The following is a 25,366-nucleotide window of genomic DNA, read 5'->3' as shown; positions in this document are numbered from 1 at the left end:
AAGATGATGAGCTGCTGTGCTGAGGTGCATGCTGCACTGCTACTTCGAAACCCTTAGTATCCCAAATCCCTGTGCTGCATTGTCTGCATCCCCCAGTGTCCTGTTGCATTGCACTCCAAATACACCATTTTGGAGAGCTCGCACTGTCCAGACATTTAGCCTAGTCCTGCAAAACAAGAGGCATTGGATTGGTCGAAGTCTCTCTGTATGATATTTACATATCCACACAGTCCTTTGCAAACTCATCCTTCTGTTCACGAGGACACCTGCACTGGGCATGTCCAGCATTTTTTTTTTTAAGCCCATCTTTTGAACATAGATTTCTTAAATATCTGTATTATCTCACTCTAATAAACACAATCTGATTCATCCAAAATACCCACACTTTGTCACACCTAGGACTGTCTCACACACTCATATGCTGACACATACATTTTCTATGCCTCTTGTGGTGCATTCTTTATTAGTAAATGTTGTAAAGCAGTGCCCTCTTTGTTAGTAAATGTTGTAAGCACTCTGGTGCTGCCCTCAGTGTACTCTCTATGTCCAGATGTGCCCCTCCTTAACCCCTAAACCATCAGGAAATGAATCAATCCTTGTGAAATATTGCTTGGTGCAGTCATGTAAATATGCTTTCTATTTTCAATGCAGTTTTTGTCTAGATTCCCTGAAGTGCTGCAGCCTGTTTTAACCTGCTTTGAAAGTATTGTTGTGCTCCTCATTCACATTTTGCTTTCTGTACATTGTTTAGTCATTGGTAAGCTTGCCTAGATTGTCCTCCGTCTTCATTATACTTTTAAGCAATGGTAAACCTGAAGTTTAGTATGGCTCCATCTTGTTTTGTGAGTCCTTACGTTTAGCAGAATCTCATTCATTATTGGAATAAAGCTCCCTCTCCGCTGTGTCAAACTATCTTAGCTATTAGTTGATAAACTCTTTTGACCTGCATTCTACATGTTGTGTTAGTGGGCATCAGTTCCTTTCGGGGTAACATGGAGACAAAGCAAACAGATGGCCCATTTCCCTCACCCCTTCTCCCTATATCTGTCTGTGTCTCATTCTCTGTGCCTCTATCTCTTTTTCTTTGTTGCTCTTATTCTTTCTCTCTAAGCTTCAATTCTTTCTTTGCTTTACCTTTTCTGTTTTCACCGCCCCCTCTCTGCCTGTTTTCGTATGCCCTAACTCCCTCTCCACTTCTCCTGTATGACTGCTCTGCTCCCCGTCTCTCTCTCCCTTCTTTGCCCTCTTCCTCTACCTGCTTCGAATTTCATGTATCTTTTTGTTCATGTACTGTGCAGAGCGAGACCAGGGATCCACATGCAACATCAGATGGTCTTCAAAATAATGTGTCTGCTGCTGCTGTTAAAGGGCCATAACATTATTCTTAAAGATGATAATTAATTTTAATGAGTGTGTGTAGAGTTATTCAACACGTTATACATTTTTTGGGTTGAAGATTAACTGTGTGCAGGTGACAGTTGATGACTTGTGTTCATTATGTTCAACACAGGTTTATTGGTACTGCACAAAAAGTTTCCAGCAGGGCAAAGATTCTGCGTACTGCGTACTACATACTAAGTATTGTAAGCAGCCTTGAGTTATTAGACCGAATCGTCCCAGCATAACAATTTCTACTTAACATAGAAGACTGTGTGCACAGGTTCTAACCTATGTACATATTCTTGTTTTGCATTAGAATATGGCCTTGGCTTTTTTAACCAAAATCTGTGATAACTGAATACCTGAAACATCACCTTAGTCCTCTCATCTCTTGGGTGTTCTTCCCATCTTTGCTTTCTGTTTGGTCGTACTTGGTCGATTTTTAGTGCTCCGATTCTTCCACTGTGTCAAGGCTGAGTGCCACAGTCCCAAATCTGAATACCCTCTCCACCATGACCCCTTGAAGCTTTGCTTCTTGTTGCAACATGCCTGAGTGGGATGAACCAGAAAATCCTACCTACTGAATTCACAACTTTCTCCAGTGCCCTTCATACTTCCTCCAGGTTCTCTTCAGTTTGAAAAATATTTTAAGGTCAATCTTATGAAGATGTTGGGTATTTTCCACCTGATCACTTCTAAAGCTCCCTGGCTTCTCGGTTAAGCTTCTGGATTATAGGATACGGATAGCAGTGGTATGCAAGATCAACCACTTACCGCAGCCAGGTATCTTCCTTAAAGATTATCTTTTTTTTAATTGTCGTTTGTTTATATAGTACTATAGGAGGGTAGCTGACACTTGAAGTATTTTTCTTGTCTTCATCCTAATCAACTTCTTCCAAAGTCTCTTTCCACTTCCCTCCCCTGCTGTCTGCACTGCTCCCCATCTCTCTTGGTTCGTGTACTGTGCGGAGAGAGAGACTAGGAATCATAGCATCAGATGGACTTCAAAATATAGTATTTTTTCTAAAGCTCGTGTTAAATGGCCATATAATTTTCTTTAAGCATCTTAATTATAATTAGCACAAATAATTTTAGTCTATGAAAAATATCCCTGTGAATTTGTGATATACAAGCAATGGAATCTTTGTAGGTAGTTGCTCACATTTTGGCGTAGGTTTGTTTGGGCATTGGTGCAACTGTAGCTAAGCAGCAAAACCATAAAAAATGAAGCTCGTCCATTAATGTTGTCGCATTATAAGGGAACTATGCCTTTATTTGTACCTCGGGACCTAGATATCTGGAATCAATAAGGAGAATCCTGCTAAGTGATTGCGAGTATGATGGTGCATCTAAAACGTCCCCTTGGTGGCACCTCCTCTCCACATCCCCTTCGTGTTCACATCCCTTCAAAAGCTTTGGTGCAAGGGAAAGCAAGATTCAAGCTATCCATGCTTTCCAAGACCAACCGCACAAGTGATTTAATTCTGAATCAACTGCTTCCAAATGAACTTCCTTTGACTTTACTTCTAAGCAATTTGCGGATTTTCAGAGGTTGCTGAATGCTACTCGCTTGGTTGGTCTTCTGTCAGTCTTCCTGTGGGCCAGTTGATTAAAATGAGGTGTCCTTCTCAGATACGGACAACGTATTCAGACTGGTTGTGAGTCCAGGTCCCCCACAGAGGTATCAATGGCCAAGCTGGCTATGAGAAAGAAAGCATCAAAATAGTCTCGCATCATAGCCCTGTTATATTATAAACCTGCTAATGTTAGATTTTCTTATTGCCCTTTGTGTAGAAATGGTTCTACTGTTCTCTTCCTTTCCTTTCTGAGATAAATGGTGGTGGATGCCCCTACATGTAGTCTTCCACCCAATACTGTTTGTTGTCTAGGAGGTCCTTGATGTAATCCATACTTATTTTCTGGACTTGGGAAACCTAATTCAAGTCACTACAGGGGCTAAGGTTCATATGTATGACTGGTTTTAGCGTGCACACGCTAAAAACCATGGGCTCATGTACAAACAGTATTTTACAAGTTGCAAATAAATTGCGACTCACAAAATACTGTTTTGCGACTCTGTGTTTGGAAGGGGCATTCCCATTCCCTTCCAAATAGCGACTCCATAGCCATGTACGAATGTTTTGCAACCGCAATTGCAGTTGCAAGACACTCGCAAATTACCACCTACTTTAAGTAGGTGGTAATGCATTCCCCTTTGCAAATCCATGCAAAATAATTTTGCAAGGGCACGCAATGGTCCCAGGGACCACTACCTGCCCTTAAAAAATTAAACAAAAACGTTTCTTCTTTTTAATGCATCCTGTTTTTCTTTAGGGAAAGCTGCTGCATTTAAAAATAAAACGCTTCTATATTTAAAAGTAGTCCCAGACATGGTGGTCTGCTTACCCCAGCAGGCCACCATCCCTGGCAGGGCCTGCCATTCCAAATTGTGTCGCAAAATGCGAGTGGCTCATTAATATTCATGAGCATCACATTTTGCGTCCCCATTGGGAGTCGCAAACAGTGTCCAAGACTATTGGCAGGTCGTACATCTGGCCCCAAGAGTCTAGCCTATGAATTTGGAAGCTGTGTATGTTCTGGTTTCATAAACATCATCGTGGATTTCGACCTCATCCTCAAGCCAAATAGTGGATTGTGAGTTTCATGCATAAATCAGCCCTTTTGTAAAGTAGATGAGATGCTCCAGCCTGTGCAGTAGCACTTGTATCCCTTTACTGTGTAGACATGCCAGACTTATACTGGTTGTGTCTAACTTCTACACATTATGCGCAGAGGCCTCGTTTGCCTCAAGGCGCTAGTTACAGGTGACATAGCTAATGTTGGTAGTGAGCTTTAAATCAAGCCAAAATATTTAATTTTGGCACGTGCTTTTTGCTTTGGTTTTCTGAATTTCGAGGCAAGAAGAGAGGGCAAGGGTGGGGGAAGAGTATTGAAAAGCTGAGCTCAAATGAGGATTGAGGAGAGGTCGAACAGCAGAAGTGAAAGTAGGCACTGGCAGGTGAGCAGGGCGGTGAAAGTTAGGTGGACAGCGACTGGAGATAGGAAACTGGCAGAATTTTTTTTTTTGTGAAAAACCTTTATTGTGCATCAATAGCATACATGTACGGGCCTACAACCACCCTGGCCGGCCTCGAAAGCCATTTTCAGCGTACCCGTCAATAATAAAGTCACTCAGCAGTCTCCCCAGTACAAAATACGACAATTTCCCCAAAATAGTACTCCAGTTTAACGTGACCGTTGAGTTACAGGATGTAAGAAGGTTAATTTTAATAATACAAAATAAAAAGGATCAAATGCAATACGATCAACCAAGGACATATAGCGTGTGATGCACACAACCGAATATCAACAGAGCGGAGAATCATAATCGGAGTATCGGTGGTATAGTATACTTTATCAGGATGAAAAACAACAAAAAGCGCAATGTCTAACCGTCATGCTGACCCGGAAAGGAAAGAAAAGATAAAGAAGACAAAGAAAAAGAAAAGAGAAACGACAAAAAGGAGGCCCATAGAAACTGAGAAAGGACAAAACAAAAAAAAAACACTTCCAACCCCCCACCCTGCACCCCTGCAGAGGCTACGGCCTACCCCCCCCCTAGCAGCGTGCCTGTCGCCCACGAAAAATACCCGAAATTTAGTCACAGAAAGAGAAGGAAAAAAGTTAGTTTTTAATATTTTTTAAAACTGGGGGAGGGCCATCCGTACTGGCTCCCGGCCACCCCCTCCCGCAAAATACCCCCCTCCCCAAGATGCATAATCCACAACAGTAATCGATCGGATCAATCAATAATGGGGAGAATTATCAACATATTGCACTACTAAGCGTAACAGAATAACACGTGCCCCCCATCCCCGCCAGCCACCTAATTGTCAACATTTTAAGGGAGACAACTTATCCTTGGCCAGTCCTTACAAGTCCCCGGAGGCACGTCTGCCAATCGATTCCCGCATCAGCCGATATAAGGAAACAAAGTGTCCAAGCAAGGCCGGAGAGCAACACGAGCATACAAGATGGACGTCGCTGGCCACCAGCAGATTCATCGGCCCATACGGCCATCTTCCCCAAGACAGTCCCGGGACATGTATTCCACAGCAAGGATGCGAGGACAAAAACGGAAGAAGCAGGCACGGGAACCAGCCGTCGCTGTGACAAAGCAATGGACGTCGGTAGCGGAGCAGCGTACGGAGCCATCAACAACAGTCGTGAAAGGGAGCCATCAGAATAGTCCAAAGCCACGGATAGCTGTCCACGATTCACAGCATAGTCCAGTAGCACCCGTACCCCTCCGCATACACTGGCGGTCACGGTACCCCCCTCGGAGACAGTTCGGGGCAGATCCTCGTGCACCAAGAAGTCGTCCGACCGCAAGCGCCCCAGCATGAGCGTGATATCATCCAGCTTCTTCCCCAGCTCACGGGAACAATGTTCCCAGGCAGATCGAAAGGCACCAATCGCAGCAAGGATGTCACCGCAGAACAGCGTAGCCCTTTTCTCACATACCGTAGCGCCACATAACTGTACACACTCCACCTCTTGCTGTACCCCGGTAGCCAGGATGGCATTCTCCATCTCATCCACGCGGCATTCTGGTGTTTCCATCGCAAATGGGGACTGGGAATCTGTCAAAGGCGAGTCCAGCTCGATGCGACAACTATCCGATTCGCGGAGACAGGGAAGGCAGACCCCCAAGGAACGGTCTCCTGCAGCGGTCATCTGCGCTCCGGTTCAGCGCCAGCTGAAAATTCGGGAGCGGCCCGCAAGAACCGGGCCGAATCCTAAGCAGCGTCGGAGCAGCTACCATCTGCGCTCCTCATATATAGAAAGTTCCCACCAGGCCAACGCTTCGGGGGTGCTCCACGGCCGCGTTGCTTGTCAAGCAGGATGCCTGTGGTGAAAATCCGACCGATGGACACTGCGCTCCAGTAGACCGACTCCGCCCCAGAACAGATTGCCGCTGTTGTTGCATCAGCTCCCGGCCATATTTAGCCGCAGACGCCCCGGTGCCAGAGTCTTTCAGGGCCGCTGATTGCCGTCGCCGATTTCTCCGGGTATGGGGTCGGCAGGGATCTCGGGATCGCGCTATCGGTTCCAGCGCTCACACCCCAACACCAAATTGAGGCGCAATATCAGGATGATGACAGGAGAGTCGTGCGGGGCTCGGAGGTTCACTGAGCCGGGAGCCTACGCGTCCGTCCCGATCGCCATCTTGGCTCCTCCGAAACTGGCAGAATTGATGTACTGTGAGAGAGAGAGACGAGAGAAATTTAAATTATAGGGAAAAGAATGAGAATATGGATGGTTTGCTAGGAGAGGTGAGCATTGGCCGGAGAAGCAAGGTACCGTAGGACACTAGCTGTAGAAGTGGACATTGACAAGAGGCATGGGGATTGATGGAGGATGTAGGTAAAAACAGAGAAGGTGGACACTGACCAGAGGGGGAACATTTACAGAAGTGGATGCTGCTTAGTAAGTGGGGCCACTGCCCTACAGGAGAGGTAGGCAGTGAGATGTGAGGTATTAACTGATAAGAGAAGTGAAGATTGACTGGATGAAGGGTCAGTGAAGGGTCAGCAGAGAGGTTGACATGAGAGAAGGCCAGTTTTGGGAGAAGTACTCCGTGACAGCAAAGGTGGATACTGACCTATGAGAAGATAACTTTGACGGGAGAGAGGGCAGTGTGAGATACCTGTACGGTGATGTGAGAAGTTGGCCTGATATATGATGTTTCCAATTCTGGAACCACCTTGTATCAGTCCAAGCTTTCCCTTATGGTGTCTGGTTGTAAGTCAACCTTGTAGACAAGCTATCTTAATGGTAGCATAGACTAAGCAGCCTTAAAGGCTTAACTCAAGAGGTCGTGTTAAGCGAGCTGTTTTACCAATCACAGTCCTGTAATATCAAATGAAAGGACACCACACAAGTATATATTATAAAAATATATGTATTTATTACTTAAAATAATCCCCAGTATTCTTTATGAACAAAGGGGCACAAACGTTAAATCAAAAGCACAGTATAACATACAAAGTTGCACAATTAATATACTAAGAAAGTGGTATAAGAGATACCAATCGAACAGTGGTTAGGCCTACGGCCTAGGGAATCGCTGGGAGCAGTCGGGACAAGCAATGCTGAAGTCGGGAAAAAGCCCGCGGGATTCGGGTGCAGTGCTGAAAGCACATGCATGCACCAATGCAAGTCAATGGTGCGTAAAAGTTACACAAATAGAGTTTTAGGACACTTCCGCTGAACCTAGAAAGACAAAACTTAAGACACAGACCCTAGAGGTGTGTACCAGTGTGGGAACACCGGCGTTGCAATGTTACCTCACCCACAGGAAGCGGGTGCACAGGGTCGAAGTAGTGTCGGGTTTCGTCACGCTGGTTCTTGGTGCTTGAAGCTGAAGAGGCTGCAGGCGCTGTGAAGGAGAAGTGTCCGGTGGGATCCAAGGGTGGATCGAAGTCGAAAAGTACCTGAAAGCAGAGGGGACAGAGTCTGGGTCACTCAGCAGTGACCAGGGTGGAACCAGGATGGAACCAGGCAATGTCGGGCGCAATCAGTTGGTTGTCGAGGAGCTTCTCTCCGCTGTCACGTGGGCTCTGGGGCATCTACGACGTCCAGGAGCGGGTCACGATCTGTCCCACGAATGCTCTCGCCGTCGGCGCTGTCGGCTTCGAGATTGGAGCAAACAACACTTGGCAAAAGCAATCCACGCGGAACTGGAAGATTGCTTCTCACTCGGACCAGGAGGGACAGAGTGGGGGCTCCTTTTCAGGGGAGCTGGTGTAAATCTGGAGCAACCAGAATCACAAGTCGTATTTCGGTTTTCGTCGGCACAGGGGCCACAAGCCAGCTGGCAAGTGACCGGGCCAACGCGTTGAGCCAAAAGAAGCAGAAGGGCCCCACGCCGCACTCGTCGAGTGTGGAGGGCTGAACTTCGGTGCAAGAGTGGCTCAGGGTTGGGGCTTCTCAAACCCCGGTGTACAGCTTCGAGGGTCACTCGTGGGCTGCACGGTCAGCGTCTCGTGGTCTTTTCAAGATGGCGTGCCCCACGCTTCCGGTCGCCTCCACGGGTCCCAACTCTTCAGGGACTGTGGATCGGGCTGTTAGAAGGCAGGCAAGCTTGATCTCGTCGATCTCTGTCGCTCGAGTTCCGGCGGGAACTGCAACAAAGCAGACGTTGATGGCTGGATGGTGCCTGATTGCACAGGGTGGTCACTCCTTGACCACAAGGGAGATTCTTCAGTCTTCTACGTTGAGTAGGATGTCGAAGGGTCCAGAGTTTCGTTTCTTATGTTTCATCAGGATAATCTGAAGTGCATTGGCACTGCTCCCACTCTTATTCGAATCTGGGGGGCTGGATTACCTGCTAGGTCCCCTCCTATGGGTGGGACCCAGGAAGGGGGTGGATACACCCCTTTCCTTTGATCCAGGCCGCGCTGGGACTGGGGCTGTTGTGCCCCAGAACCGGTTTGACCGGATTATGGAAGGGGCAGCCTTGTGCTCCCCATGCAGTGTCTGGTTTCTTTCAAACTTCCCTGCTACCATCCACTAACTCCTGTCTGGGGTGGTGTGACACCTCCCTGCGACAGGAAACCCTTTGTCCAGGCCCCTTTGGCTGAGTTTCGGTCAGCTTCAGGGGGTCAGACTTGTGTCTGTGGCAGAAGCATCCATTTTGTGGATCTGAGTCTCTTTTAGAAATTAACCGCATTTCAGTAAAGTAACATGTCTTCTCCCTCTAGAGGGGTGGAATGCTATCCCCGTCGCCAGAACTGGCGAGAAGATAGTATTCCAAATCGTATGACACCTTACACGACGTGTTTTGATAAAGCCAAACCAAAGTTGCTATATAACCGCGAGGATTATAATGCACTTAATAGTATATGGTGTGGCATTAACCTGAAACAGCTTAGGGATTTGTTCCCGACGGCTGCAAACAGGCTCAGCTCATGCTAGAGCTCTATCTCACATTAAACCACGCACTCTGCCTCCAGAATTGATAAGGCCTTCCATAGGAGTGGCTCACAGGTTTATATGTGTCCAGATATAGGTTTAGATATAGGTATACTATATCTAAGCAAGAGGTGATTACACCATCTTGCCCCAGCTGAGTGATCAGCCAGTTGTGTCAATTTAAGAACCTGCCAGGGGTGGCAAAAGATATGCTGCAGCCCCTGGTAGGCCTTGGTGGCACCTATGCCCTGAGCACCTTTAGTGCATGGTACAGGGGCTAACAAGGAGTCCTTTTCCAATTGTGGTATGTACCTATAGCACATGTATCAATAATTTATAGAGAGAACAGCAGGCTGGGGGTCTGATTAGCAGACCCACAGCCTCAGTAGTCGCAAACCAGTGAAGCAAAAAGCAAAAATTTGGGGTGACCATAGGATAGCAGACCCTACTCTCCTACAGGTGACATAGGCAGTACGAGGGAGGTGTGTTCTGATTAATGATGGGGCTGGGATCAGAGATGGGGCATACCTGCTAAGACTAGCAGGCATTATTGGGAAGAGATGTGGAGAATGGTTCAGTCCTATATTCGTGTTCCCTCAGAAAATTCTCCCTGGGGCCTGTGTTTAAGTTTGAAGACCACTGCTGTACACCTTAAGCAAGGGATGCTAGACAGCACCGCTAAAAACCATTGGCAAAGCTAGCATGTCCGGAAGTTGGTTTGGTAATTTAGACCCACTAAAATGTGGTTGTGTAAGTCTGACAGTGAAACGTCACGTTTGTCCCCTTCATTCTTTCCCCGATACCCCATTCTGAGTTTGGACTACATTTGAAGATGTTAGTTGGGTGCCCAGCCTTGTGGTCTTTATGGACTATATTTCTTTTGGCAGAAATAAAAGAAAGTCTGCTAAAATGATTTTGCAACGTCCTTATTATTTGCCATTTATTTTTTCTTTTACAGGTAATATTTGATCTTTCGCCCCAGCAGAGACAGTGGCTGAGGTATGCAGCATGTTTAAGTATTGTGGGTAGCAGCTGAAGTTAAATAACCTGTTTTAGATTTTGTACTTATTTATGCAAAAGAGATTCTTGAAGATTCCTATTTTTTGTTCCTGAATGAATGAAAATGTATGTAGCGTAGCAGTATATAAAGGGCAGCATGAAAGTAAATGCTTGAATAATCTCCGCTACTGTTAATTACTCTGGGCTGCGCTCCATTTTGATGTTTTTTTTAAAAAAAATGTTAACGTTTTTCTTATAGCTTGTCTGTGCCTTTGTAGTCTGGGACCAACATAAAAAATGGGCTCCTTTTTTTATTTTTCATATTATTGGAAAAAAAATGTATCTTTTGAACACCTGACATCTTCTATTCAGGAATCTGTTTAGTCTTATTTATTGAAAAATTACATCGTTATTTAAAGTTTTTCTTGATTTTCTGCCACTTTATTTATTATTTAGTTTTGAGCTTTATCGTTTTGGTCTGCTTTTTTATGTGTGGAAAATGTTCGGCTTTTTGTGGTAGGATAGCTGTTACATATGCACCTAGACAGAGCACCTGTATTACCGCTGTGTTGCTTATTTATTTAATTGTCTTCAGAATGCTGCAGGTAATTCAGAATCGCCTGCAGGAGGAGCACTCTCTTCAAGATGTAGTTTTCAAAAGTGCTATCAAAGGTGCTTCAACGGCTCTGCCGCCAAGGTGAGAATGGAACATGATTGTATTTTGCAGACCTGGCTTTTCATATAAGAGCCTTGGTACCACACACCTTCCTTGCCCAAGCGCCTGGATACCCTATCGGGTTAATGTAGTGCGCTATACAAATCAACATAACATACCATGGCATGCTTTGTTGCAAGCCTGTTGAGCTTTCCAGCTTGAGAAGTTGAAATTTGTGTTTGAGTGGTGCTAATTGTTTTGCATGACTGAAATCACTTAGTTGTTGCTTGAAGTAAAAGTTAAAAGAAATGTATTTGCTCTTCATGAAAGTCCATAAACAACTTATTGATTTATTTATACTTATGGCCACGTTATTGTGTAATTTTCTTTTTCCCAGCTGAGAATGAAGCATAACTTGATTTAAAATACACTCTTTCGAAAAATACTGTTTTTATTTGTACTCCTATAATGGGTAGAACAGTAGCATGTCCGTAGCTGAGAACTACAAAGTTAATTTCAGTATTCTTAAAAGTGTGTTGTTCATGTGGAGGTTAGACCTCATAGCATATCCCTTAAAATAAGATTTGTTAACACTGCTTTGTAGTTTCATGTTAGTTGTCCCAATATATTGCTCTTGGGTAGCTCCGTCGGAGCAGAGTAAGGAAGTTAGAGTAAAGGCAGAAACTAGAGTTGAGCATAGCCAAAAATAAACAAGCATTGGCAAAGCCAATACTTTCACCTATGAGGCATCTATTAGCTTTGTTAATTTTTTTTTAACATGTTACACAGCAGCACGAGCTGCTGTGCAACATGGCCTAAATGGTTTGATGCACAAACTGGGAAATGCACATACAAAGACAAGCAAGAACTCCACACGCACACCCTTGAAGAACATGCACACAAGTTCAGAAACATTGTACTAAGAACAGCGCTGGTTTTACGAGTTTTAATCAGATCTAAAGGGTACCAATTTTGGCAGAAGGTGGGAAAACGAGTTTTATATATGTGCAACAGGCAAACACTCGTACTAATGATAGATGCAGAAAATATACTGCGAAGCAGAGGGAGCAACTATAAGCAGGCCCTGTCTGATTAGAGACGAGAGGGAGAGACAACGCTGCAGATGTGCGGATGCTGAGAAAGCTCGTGGATGCACTAATGCATGAGTGGTTGGGTTTATGTATGTATGGATGATATGAGTTGATGACTCAATTAAGTTTGGGTGGATAAATGGATGTATGAATTAATATTGCTTGGCTGCATGGATAAAGTTGTGGGTTGATGGATGAATTCGTGATTTTTCTTTTTTAGATGGATGTGTGGATGGATGAATGGATGGATTTGTAAGCTCAAGGCTTATTCTATTCTATGAATCACTTGTAGAGTGCATAGCTACCCATAGGCATCCCAGCACTAAAATGAAGCACAGAATCGATAGGGGACTCAGAAGGGACCGTCCTGGAAAAGCCAAATATTTCATGCTTTTCGAAAAGGAAGTTCCTTTTTGATTGAATGAAGAGAAAGCGTGAGGCTCTTACACAATTTGGGTGCATTATATGCAAAAGAGTGTCCTCCATATTAAGCCCTCTTAATGACCGGTACCTTGACCAGATGGACATTGGAGGAACGCTGGAATCTTCTGGGGGTATAGGAAGGCTGCATTGAACAAGTGATTAAAGGCCTTTTCGCAATACAGAGTGATTTACGTTCAATTCTCTTTACAACGGGGAGCCATTGAAAAAGGCAGAGAGCCTGCCGGGCAGATTGGTGTCTCGGAACATTGTGCATTGTCCGAGCAGCGAAATTCTGCAGGACCTGAAGTCTCTTTACTGTGGTCTTAGGTTCTCTCAGATATAGTGAGTTGCCTTAGTCAGGCAAGAAAGTATAAGCACCTGGACTCCCAACTTCTTAAAGGTACGGGTAAGGAGAGAGAGAATCTTCCAAAGCATCCTCAGTATGCCGAAACAGATGGCAGCAGCTTTAATACCTGAAAACCACATTTAAAAGCTCCATCCAGCCACATGCCCAAGCTTTTTATGACCGGTTTAGAGACAGGAGGGATGGGGTGCTATGGCTGAATGCATGAAGGAAGATGGGCAGACTATAAATATAGGTAACTATAAAGACATAGATGGAGGTAAATAGCTCCGCGAATTGAGTATCTTGTTGACCTGTGTTTTGGTAACATTCCCCTCCTAGATTTCTAATACGCAGAATATTGTAAATGACAATAGTAATGTTTGATAATTACAGTGCTCGGGAAAAGCACTTTTGGCTATTGAAGGCTCTATATAAATGTTTGTTCCCAGAGAAATAGAGGGTTGTCTGCCCATAGAGGGGCAGGCTCAGTAATGGTGGTCTCGGAGGCGGATATGTCCCCTAACTTGACCACGGCACAGCAGAGGTGATTTGGCCTCCGGTGGCAACATTTCTGAAGCCTCACACACCGCTGCTGTTTTCCTTTCTGCTCCCAGTCCTCTGCAGATTAAGTTCCCTTCCATATTCCTCGCCTAAAGAAATTATCAGTTAGGAGACAAGGCGCATTTTCTTTGGCAAATTTGCAGCAACTGTGATGGTGGAGGCAGAACTATGAAAGGGGTGAAAAATCCCCAAACCGAATGAAACCCCGTAAGAGGGCCATGGCAGGACTTACCAGCTGCTGGATGGCGTGGTGACCAGTGAAGGCTATGGACAGATGTCCGCTTAGTCCTTTTCTGGAGTGCTTTTTTCCCTTATTTTTTTCTGTGCCTGAATGTGACGAGCAATTGTCTGCTTTTACGGTCATAAACGCACAAATGGGCTGGAACGAGGGCTGTAATGGAACAGAGACCCTGACATTAAGACGTGGGGTGGACTGACTAGGTGTGACTGAAGCAGAAATTAGCAACACGATGCAGAACGCCAGGGCTTTTCATAGTGTATATATTTCAGAGAGATTATTTCCAATCATTAAAGTATGTTTAAAATAAATAGTGTGACTGCCGTTTGCACACAGTAAAGCCACCGCTCGCCAACTACATAAATGGGAGAGGTGGTGACCGTGGGGGGAGGGGGGAGTGGGGGAGGGCACGTGTGTATACAAAATGGATGGGGCCATGTAGGAGAGAGAAGAAACTAAGTTGGAGGCAGGCGTATTATGCTGAAAATAAAACAGTCTATTGGGAGAAAATCAAGAAATAAAAGCCACTGAAGTAGACAATGGAGGAGCAAAAAACAAAGGGAAAAGCACAAAAGCAGTGGTGAGGGTTGGGAAGGTAGGGTCTGTAGCTAAGGGAGGTTGAAGGAAGGACAGGGCAAACACAAACAAATACAGACTGGATTTGGATAGAGAGCCTGCAAAGCGATGCAAAACAAAAATAAATCACGCTGTCTGCTCAGATTCTGTGCAAATCATGAAATTTCCCTGTTTTCTCATGTAAAGTGCTTGAGTACCTTCGGGTCGAGATTGTGCTATTTAATGATGTGGTTTCTAGTTTTGGCGTCTGCTTATCAATCTGGGCAAATCATTTAATCTCCCCATGCGCTCATGTAACGAGATTGAATACCTTCGGGTCGAGATCACGCTAACTAAGGATTGGGGCGCGATGTTAACAGACCACGCACGGCAACGCAAGCGCTGTGTATGCGATACCTAAAAACAAAAGTTCAACTAAAGAGGATGAAGAGGAGTACTTTGGCCATGCGCTACTGATAAGAAAAACACACAAAGAACAACCGGAAATAGTATGCTACAACCAATAGAAACAGAGGAAAAAGAAGTGACAAATACCTGAAAAGTAAGGGCAGGATGCAAGTCCCTTTTAAGAATTATATTAAATACAATAGAATTCACAAGCACAGCGCAATCGTTGTGCAGGCGAAACTTAAAAAGGCATCCTTTCTAATTATGGTATGTTAAGAGATTTTTAAAGCACGAGTACCACAAGGTGTCTTGGCGCTGTCTGAAAGGGCAAGTGAGTGATAATTAGAGGCTAAATAGCCAGGTTTTAATCTCCTTCCTGAATGATGTTGGTGAAGGAATTGCTCTGAGATTAGGTTGGAGGCAGTTCTAAAGTTTGATCGTATTGAGGACTATAGCTCTACCACCCCATTGCATCTTCTTAAATTTGTGGACAACTAACAGGTTGGCAATGGCCGATCGGAGTTCTCTGTTGGGTTTACATCTCATAAAAGCTGAACTAAGAAAGTCTGGCCCTGAGTTATGGATTCCTTTGTGGGCTAAGCAGCTTTAAATTTAGTCTGACTGCGCATAGGAAGCCAGTGAAGCTTACGAAGTCCCTGTGTGATGGAGTGGAATTTTGGAAGTTTAAGAATTGGTCTCGCCACTGCATTTTGGACCAGTTGTAGTCTACGCATATGTTTTTGAAAATAGTTAGATATACTATTGCAATAATCTATCCCAGGAATTACTAGAAGAGTTATTAAAGTTTTTCTGTGGCTATCTGGGATAAATGGAAGAATTTTTCTTATCATTTTTAAGATTTAGTAGTCTGAGGACTTGATAGCTGATATCTGCGCACTCATATTAAGGTTGTCATTAATAATGACTCCCAAATTCTTTGCTTTAGTGACTGGAAAAGGAGGCTGAGGCAAATTTCAGGCCAACAATTGGTGAACCAGGCTGGAGAGGGGTTACCGAAAACAGTGATATCGGTTTTCCCTGAATTAAGCTTCAGGCGATGCCCACTCATCCAATCACTGATTGGCTTGATGCAATTACGGCATTTTAAGGGGCCCGACGAGTCATTATTGGCTGCTGTAATTATCAACTGAGTATCATCCGCATAAGATGTTACTTCCAGGTTGAAACTTCTAATGAGAGGGGCCAATTTCGCTGCATAAACATTAAAAAGAGTGGGGCTCAAATACGACCCTTGAGGGACTCCGCATGGCAGTGAGAAAGGTGAGGAACTAAATTTCCCTTATGCTACTGTTTGTGATCTGTCACTGAGAAAAGAGCAGAGAATATCAAGCGCGATCACCTTCACCCCTATTTCATTTAGACAGCCAAATATCAACAGTATCGAAGACAGCAGATGGGTCCAGTAAAATCATAACTGCAGAACCTCCACGATCTACTTCCTACCTCACTTCTTCCGTTGCCTTGACCAGGGCGGTTTCTGTACTATGCCCTGGTCGAAAGCCATACTGAGAGGTGTTTAGGAGCTGATTGTTTGAAATGTATTTTGATAGCTCCAAATTCATTATATTCTCACAGAATTGTGCAGGGAGAGGTAAACGTGCAATGGGACGATAATTAGCAGTGTCAATGGTATTTAAATTGGACTTTTTTAGAAGTGGGAGGATAGAAGCCTGTTTCCAGACAGAAGGGAAGGTTCCAGTAGCAAACATGATACTAAACATCTGAGATAGGTTCCTCACAATAATGTCAGGAACCAACTTCAAGATTTTTCCCGGGCAAGGGTCATATGGTGAGCCTGATTTACTTTGCAAAAGTAAAGAACTCCCTTTATCTGGCAAAAAAATGGGAAAGGAACAGTTGCCTAGAATGTTTCCCTTATGGGATAGCGAAGGATAAGGGTCCCCACTATCAAAGTCCTTAAAAATCCCATTGACTTTCTCTTTATAGACGGTTGCAAGGGCATCACACAAGGATCGACTATCAGAGGGGTTGGTCACTACTTACTACTTTTCCCCTCTGTTCATTATGGGAGTTAAGGGGAAATATACTATCCTCTCTTCATAGTACCTCCCTTTTTTGAGTTGCACTGCTTTTTTAAAAATGTATTATTACACATTTGCTTTTAAAATCAGTGAATGTGAAGTGATGCTGTAAAAGTTGCTTTCAAACTAGCCTCGCTTTCAGAACTTTTTATTTTATTTATTATAAACGTAGCACATTGTTTAGGACTTCTTATAATGTCATTTCTTGTAGACTGGAACCATCTCTGTCGGATATGGAGGTTATCAACTTATTGAAGAGATTATTATAATTTCCAATCTTTGCACATTTTATTTAGAAGATATGAATAGGACATTGTGCAAACACAAGTTAACAACAAAAAGTGTTTTGAGAGTATGAAATTCTTGAATATAAGCATTCTTAAATACTAAGGTATGCGCTTACCAATAGGCACACTATGTAGTTTGAGCATGGGTAAATCATTGGTTCTGTTTTAACAAATGTGCTATGTTTTTTCATCTAGGGAAGACTCTTTGGTGCAACCTCCAAACGCATGCAGAATACACGGCCATCTGTATGTCAACAAAGTAGCAGGGAACTTTCACATCACAGTTGGCAAGTATGTTTTCTACATACGCTTTATAGTATTTTAATGAATGCAAAGTACTTTCACGTGTCCCTGTTTTTCTAATATAAACTCTTTTGCCAAAGAAAATTAATTTTCTGTCAAAGAGCAGCATCTATCCCATTATATTCTTTTTATTCCCTATAAAATGGTTTTCGTGTGGAGGGAAAAACTTTAAACCAAACCGGTTACTCTAGTAAGAATTTAGTCTTGTCAGTCCTCCTAATAATATTGTGTAAGATCTTGGATGTTTTATTGCCTTTCTCCTTTTGTTGGTTAATGGTGCAGTGTAATTTATCCAGAGAGGTTTCCACACACATTCCGAGCACACTCACAAATTTCTTTGACTGTCCTTTTGGGATGAAATGGGAGTAACCTTGAACGTGTACAATGGTCCCTTCTTCAAAATGTTTTTTTTTGTTCTTACTACTTACTAGAATAATCCACTTAGACTAAGCTGCAGATTACGTGAGATGTGTCTTGTACAAAGGCCACCATCCATCTGTGTTGATATAGTACTTACTGTTTAGCTTAAGATGAAAGGAAATGCATTATAGAGGTGGGTTATCATTTTCCGGCGTTGAGCCTCTCAGCAGCTGGGTTTCCAGGGGCCATATCACAGAGTGCATTTTCCTTATTTGCGCCTTGTTTACCTTTTAATAGGTGCGCCTGACGCAAACAAGGAAAATGTGCTGTAATAGGTTAAGTGCACTGCTCCTAGGGCAGCCGTGAACTCGCGCTCCCCGCACATTCATGTGGTAAACAGAGCGGCTGCTTTGAATATGCTCTGTGTTTCAGTGCAGACGGGAACCCGCCTGCACTTTGAAGGGAGATTAGACATCCCTTTGCAGGCGGGTGTAGTGAGTGACTGCACCCGTCTGCAAGTGGATGTCTGGGGGGGTTCATCGGTCCCCCCCCTCCTTCAGAGGGCTGTCATCAGAAGGCGCACTGACATTGCGCCTCCAGACAGCTTCCTTCCCTCTGCCCAACACCTCCATGCAAATTAGGTAATACCCTCTGATTATAGTGCTGGCGCTGTGTGCGCCAGCGCTATCTGTATTACAGAAGGGGATGCACAAGCGTCTGTGCCCCCTACTGTAATACCAAAGTGCCTTGCTAGTTGCGCTCTCTGGGTACTTCCGGAATATGGCCCCAGGTTTTTAAAAACCTGAATATCCTTCAATAGAGTAAATGTTGCAATATGATTCTTTGAGGCAAACCTTTGCCATTGGGCCATCAATATTTATTTCTCTTGATTTATTATTTGTATTAAATAGCTATTCTAACAATCCTAAAACATATGATAGTGCATCATAGAAAGAGTCTCATCACAAACTTCACTTCCTGCAAGAAAATCTGCAATTGTTTGATCATCTACCCTACATAAAGGGTGTCCTAGTGCTAGGCTAAGTGCAGACACTCTCAGGATTGAAAAAGAATCCTAGTGCATGGGCTTCTCAAACAGATCTATCTTCAGAAGTTTACGAAAACTAACCATGCCCATCCAACCAATCCGGGCTTGGTGACATTGTGGTACAATGCACCATTGGTAGCTTGGAAAGGCAAATTCCTATTTAGATTGTAACAGAGAAAAAGCATACACGATTAACTAGAGGAGGCTCAATAGTGAGCTTTGTGACAAAGACAGAGACCGATATTTGAAAAAGGGTGTTTTACGAATAGGTAGGAGACAGTGTATAGATGCCAGGTGAATTGAGATACAAGCTCCTCTGTTCATGCCAAGCATCGGACAGGCTGTGGCAGTATGTATACTTCAAGGGCTTTCAATAAACAACCAGACAGCATGAGATAAAGAGTTATAGTAGTCTAGATGCAATAGAATAAGAGATTGAACAACCATGTTTGTAAGGATACCTGAAAAAAGATGAAGCATTTTCTTGATGTCAAAAAGCATAAAGAAGCAGGTGAAGGATAGCTTGTATGTTGTGCCGACAAATTGCCTGGTTCACAGTACCCTGATTTGCCATTGATGCGTCAGTAAAAGTGCTAAGTTACTCTGTAATTGTAGACTGAAAACAACCAGGAAGGGTCTGACCAAGGAAAAAGAGTCACTGTAGAATCACCAGCTGACGAATGAGATACTTTCCTTGTTGAAATGTGTGTAGTGATGTGTATGAGATAATTCGCTCCTGGAGGAGTGCATTTTTGCTGTAATAACTTGTAACTCTGCTTGGACCTCATTCAATAACCCTTAACTACAGATGTTTACTCACAATGCCTCTTTCCAAAGACCAATGGCCATTTGGGTTTAATCATGACTTCTTGTGACCGTGTTTGTTTTAAATGCAAACTTCCTTCATGGGCACCCTAAATGAACACGGGTAATGGAGGGCAGGATGTTGGGGTGTTAGGACCTCCTTGAAATCCGCATCAGCAACCAAAAGATTATAAGAGTTGCATTACGTCATTTTCACATCCTGTTTTCCTTGTGCCCCAGTATTTTGTGCTGCTACAAAATGTATGTCCGAACTTTTACTACTAAGCTGACTTGTAGTTGTGGTAAGTTAAATGTGATCCATCGTCACACCGTTTAATTGAATCTCGCCCTCACCTCTAATGTTAAAAGTGACCGTGGCTCATGATCACAGAGAGCTTGTGAAACAAGGCAAGTAACCTTGGCTTTTGGTTAACTTACCTTCACTGGACTGTTGTTTTCATTCAGCATGTTGGCCTCCGTACATAGATTTTAGTACCTTTTATAATAGTGAGGGAAATAGTTGAAAGATTGCTGTTGATACCGGAGCGAACTCTGATGTATATTAGATATAAGTATTGTTTGCCCATCAGATGAGAATTATGAGCAGCGGTGCAATTTCAATCTTGTTCTATATATCTGATAAAGAAATAACAAAATCACTGCAAGACAGGTTGCAATACAGCTGCCTGTGAAAACAAATAAGGGAAAAGTTTGTGCTTATTTAATTAACACTCCTACCCCCAAAAATTATTTAGAGTTTCAATGTACGTCCATCGGCTGTTTGAAATAGTTTTATTTTTGAAGTGTTGTAAAGCATTGTTTGAGTACTCAGTCTGAAATTCACAAAACTGGAGAATAAGGTGGAGTAACAGAATGATTCATAGAGACACAAGTTTCAAATAAACAAAAATACAGGAACCGTTCTCTACACTATTTTCAGAATCGTGGTTTATTGTAGAAAGAATAGATGGGAACTCCCTAAAATTGTAAGTGCTTTCCTAATATCTGACAAGACTGGAAAAGGCGACCGTCTTATTAGAAAGATGTTGCCTTATTAAACGTCCTTTTTCGGAAAAATGCATGAAATTGGTTTATTTTCTTTTGTTAGCAGTATACCGTAATACTGTATAATGTTGAATCTCTCTTGCTATTGCTGCTACAAAGCTTCTGTGCCTGGAAAAATACAAGAAAAGCACAGACACACTAACACAGATTCCTACTCACAATTTACAGACCACCTTACCTGTGTATTGATAATGCTTCTTATCTGCTTTTAAAGGCGAAATACTAGGATTTATATGTTAGTTCTTGAGATGGCTGTTCACTGAACGTTTTGAAACTTTACCCAAATCAAGAATGAATAAACTCTATTACTGAAAGGTGCTAGCACACTCTTAAGCTAAACAATTAAAAAAAAAATGTTATTAACTTGTTACTTGTTATGTGCTGGAAAAGCATTTCTCATGCATAGATGTTTGCTACTTTTTTTTTTTTTCGGAGTTTTATATAGCGCGAACTAGAACCGAACCGAATCCGTTATCAGAGCGCTTTACATAGCACCAGTTACGTTACATGAGGACACACTTTCATTTTTTAGGCACGGGGAGATTAAGTGATTTGCCCAGAATCACAGGTTTTTTTTTGGTGTCGTTACCGAGACTCGAACCCAGATCCCCAGGTCCGAGGTCGAACGCCTTAGCCGTTAGGCCAACCCCTCTCCCCTTTTATGTCTTATCATTAACTGCTCATCACTTCATTGGATTTTCCAGAAAGAAACTTGTATTCAGGCATGCTAACGGAAATTCCTGTTGTCTATCAATAGCAAGCATATGTAGATTTTCATAGGGGGTTGACCAAGCAAAGCGTTTGAGAGCAAATAATTGGATGTAGGAACTGAAATGACTGAGCACAGTCACTTCTCTTCCTGATCGCACGTCCATGCCCTGAAGTGGGTAAAACTAATACATAATGCGAGACAGCATTACTCTAACAAATTCTGGCTTGCAAAAAAACAGTTGAATCAGCCAAGGAACATTCTATCATCAAATGCACAGGAACAGGACTGGGCCAATTAAATAGCACTGAAATTCAAAACAAGGCATCACACTCCTGAAAAGGTGCTGACTATGCAGGATATAATAAGCCATTCCCAAACTCAAGAGGTTAGTACCCAACCCACCTGCATCAACATGACGGATAACAACATGGATCTTCCATATAATTTCCCTTATTTAGTAGACGCTATAAAAAGCATAATAAACAAAAGTAAAAAAAGACGGTGCCCCGGAGCCCAACGGTATCCCCCAAGCCTTTTTTTAAATACAATCCAGCTTTCTGGAGCCCCCTTCTCGAGAATCTGTTTGCCAAAGCTGAGCTTTTTAGTCTAATCCCTGACAGTTGGCAAGACTCTATTTGAACTATTTATATAAAGGGGGCGATAGATCGAATCCCTCAAACTACAGACTTATTGCATTGTTGGACATCGATTTAATATACTGAGCCACTTTGATTTTGGAAGATTTAGTCGATTGGTCTAAAGACCTAAATCTGATCCCCATAAACCAGACAGGCTTTAGAAAAGGAATTGGCACAATCTCTAACATTCTATCTATCTCATTAATAGCAGAAAAATGCAAAACAAAAATAAACAGAGCTTACATCTTTGCTTCCTTGACTTAAAAGCCGCTTTTGACAGCATGGACAGGAAGTTATTGTGGGCCAAATTATGAACATGAAACATTCCAGAAAGGATTTCAAAAGGATTACTCCCATTTTACACTAACACATGGGTTAGTGTGAAACTTGGAGACGGACCAAGAGTCTCAAGAAAATGGTACACGAACAGGGGCTTGAAGCAGGGCCACGTGCTGGCTCCTCATTTATTACATTTATTTTTATCAGACTTATCGGTAAAACTCAATAGAATCAACTCTCACGCCCCACATTTGGGTACCTTAGCCCTTTCGCACCTTGCATACGCTGACAACATAGTTTTACTTAGTTTGACCACGGTTGGCCTCACTAGGGTAATAACTGGTCTTGTGGGATTCCTAACAGCTAATAAGCTAGTAATTAATATAGCAAAAACCAAAACTATGCTTATTAGCAACCGGCTAGCCTGTGCGTACAACATCCGGCTGGAGTGTAAACCCTTGGAGAATGTGTCGAGCTACAAATACCTGGGTTTTTATATTGACAGTAAACTAAATTATCGAGAGCATAAAAATTATATGGCTCAACGGGCTAGTGTATTACCTTTTGCCTACAAGACCCTGGTATCAAAATTGGAGGGCCCTTGATTTTACCCACTGTTGGCTGTAATAACGGCAAAAACACTTCCAACTTTAACATATGCCAGAGTAGCCCTGCAAGGAAAAGATGCAACCCTTCTTAACAATCTAACGACTAGCATCTTTAAAACGGTCTTTCACCTTCCTCAAATGATGTCTCCAGCACAACTGCGTCTGGAATTTGGCATACTGAAAGATGCACTGAACTGATGAAGGATTTTCACATTCTGTTTTTTAATTATGTTTGTCACAAATAGTAAAATTGTTAAGGTTTTAATGAACTACACAATAAAGTTTACCCTACCTTACCATGCCCTCGAGTATTTGGCTTGGGTATTTTAGGGGTGCAGAGGAACAGCAGGAGGGGATGCAAAGGGTGTGCATTCAGCTCTCATCCTCTTCCCCTTCGACTCCTTCTTTTCTTTTCAAAAGTTGGTATATTCAGTGAATGAGCTTGTAATAGTGATACCCGCCTTGCTCTTCCCTTTACCACACCCATCCACCCTTCCTCATCGGAGGACCTGAGTCAATGCAGACTCCCCTGTATTCAGTGAATGGTCTTCCTCCTTTCCAATAAATTTACATACGGGCCAGTTTCTAGTAATTGTGCATCTTTCTCAGTTCCCTCTAATCGCATTGCTGGGGCACTGTTGCCATACACCAGTGTTTAATTCTATTAGCACATCGTTCTTATTTATCTAATTGTATTGGTGTTATTCAGGAAGTACATCCTTGACGTAATCCAGTAGGCTGACGTACGCCTATTCCATGTGTTTTGTATTTCCTTTTTTTCTTGGTAGGTCCCACTTAGTAGGCACTTGCTAGTTCCTGTTAACTAACACATTGCCTGATCCCACATTGCATACTCCTAATCTGACCTTTCATGCCTTGTTACTTTGACTCAGATGGGAGATATTGGCTTGTCTCTTATTCTCCTACCACTGCCAATAACCTAAGCATCAACAATTGATTCTCGGCAGGGGACAGGCTTGGAGCAGTGCTTCAAACTCTAAGCCCCTTGTTAGATCTGGGGGTCTCTAGTTGGCAGAGGTAGGTTCCACTGTCCAAATAGGGACCCTTGCTTCTAGTCAGGGCAAGGAGATAACCCTCTGAGATAACCCCTGCTCACCCTCTAGGTAGCTTGGCACGAGCAGTCTAGGCTAACCAGAGGCAATGCGTAAAGTATTTTTACCAACACTCACAGTAACACAGTGAAAACACTACAAACTGACTCCACACAGTTTAGAAAAATAAAGGTATTTTTAATCTAAACTACACAAGACCAAAACGACAAAAATCCAACATACACAGTTCAAGAATATGGTTTCAAAAAGAGTTCTTAAGGTTGCGTTAGAATTATCTACTGATGCGTGAAAAGTTCACAGTTGCGTCACGTTTACTCACAGTACCTTTTAGTTGCAACAAAGTTCAAAAAGCAGAAGCTGGTGCGGTAGAAAACAAGCGATGCGTTGCTCCTGAGACCCTGGGGAGGCGATGCGACAGCTCCGCTGCAGCAGCGGGCGTGTTGCGACGAATCCGGTCTGTATGGGGAGGAAGGCCACTTGTATGGATTCCGGTGCGTAGGTTCCGTAGGAAGTCTGTTCTCGCAAAGGCACGATGCGACGATCTCGTAGGGGCTGCGACGGTCTCCGGGGCGACGATGCGCGGTCCAGCGGGGATCCTCTCTCTCGCAGCTCCTCGATGCGTTGATTCTGCGACGATGCTCGCAGCGACGTGATGCGGTCCGCAAGCAAGCGGTGCGGCGATCTCACCCAGCGACGACCGGCTCTGCGGCGATACTCACAGCGATGTTCGATTCTCCCGCACCGGTCTGGTGCGTCCCGCAAACGAAGGATGCGACGGCCGATCTCGACCTCCGTAGCGGCGGGAAACTTCTCGCACTGTCGGGGATGCGCTCCGCAAGCGAGCGATGCGACACTTTTCAGTTTCAAAAGTCACTCAAGCTTAGTTTCAAGCTTCCCAGCACAGGTACAACTTCCAGAGGCCCCACAACTGGATCAAGCACTCTAGGAAGGACAGAACTCTCTCAGCAGAGTTCAGGGAAGCTGGGGGTGAAGTCCTTTTGTTCCTGGGACTTCAAAACAGGGAGCCAGCTCTTCTCAGGCCCTTGGAGATTCCTTCAAGACAGGGGACACAGCACACAGCAAAGTCCTTCCCCTCTCCTTGGCAGCAAAGCAACAGCAGGTCAGTCCAGCAGAGCAACAGCAGGACAATCTTCCATCTTCAGTTTCAGCTTTCTCCTTGGCAGAGGTTCCTTCTTGATTTCCAGGATGATCTAATTTTCTGTTGTCAGGGGTCCTGTACTTATACCCCTAAAGTCTTTGTTCTCTCTGTGCATGTGGGCCCTGAGCCCGGTCTGAACCAGTTCTGGGTGTTTCCTGAGTACTTTGTTTTGCTGGCTTCTAACTTCCTTTCAGAGTGAGGGGCAGGGTCCTCAGCCGCCCAGCAGGGGGGTGGAGCCAGCATTGTGGAAGGCAGGCACAGCCCTATTCAGCCCAGGTGCTAACTCCTCCCACTACTCCAGTTGCAAATGCAGTCATTCAGCCTAGTGCTGACT

At 43.7% G+C, this 25,366-nt stretch overlaps 1 protein-coding gene across 2 annotated transcripts in view; it reads left to right on the top strand.

Moving 5' to 3' along the window:
• Window positions 1-25,366, top strand: part of ERGIC2 (ERGIC and golgi 2) — a 278,318-nt gene that overhangs the window by 63,736 nt on the left and 189,216 nt on the right. For both annotated transcript variants that reach the window (XM_078673761.1, XM_078673762.1), the window contains exons 7-9: window positions 10,316-10,356; window positions 10,952-11,053; window positions 17,179-17,274. In XM_078673761.1, coding sequence (XP_078529887.1) covers window positions 10,316-10,356; window positions 10,952-11,053; window positions 17,179-17,274 — 239 coding nt within the window. The remainder of the gene's footprint in view (window positions 1-10,315; window positions 10,357-10,951; window positions 11,054-17,178; window positions 17,275-25,366) is intronic.

This window comes from Lissotriton helveticus, chromosome 1_1 (genome assembly GCF_964261635.1).
Source record: "Lissotriton helveticus chromosome 1_1, aLisHel1.1, whole genome shotgun sequence".
NCBI lineage: Eukaryota > Metazoa > Chordata > Amphibia > Caudata > Salamandridae > Lissotriton > Lissotriton helveticus.
Note: the sequence above shows the minus strand (reverse complement) of the source record. Positions and strands in the feature narration are given on the sequence as shown.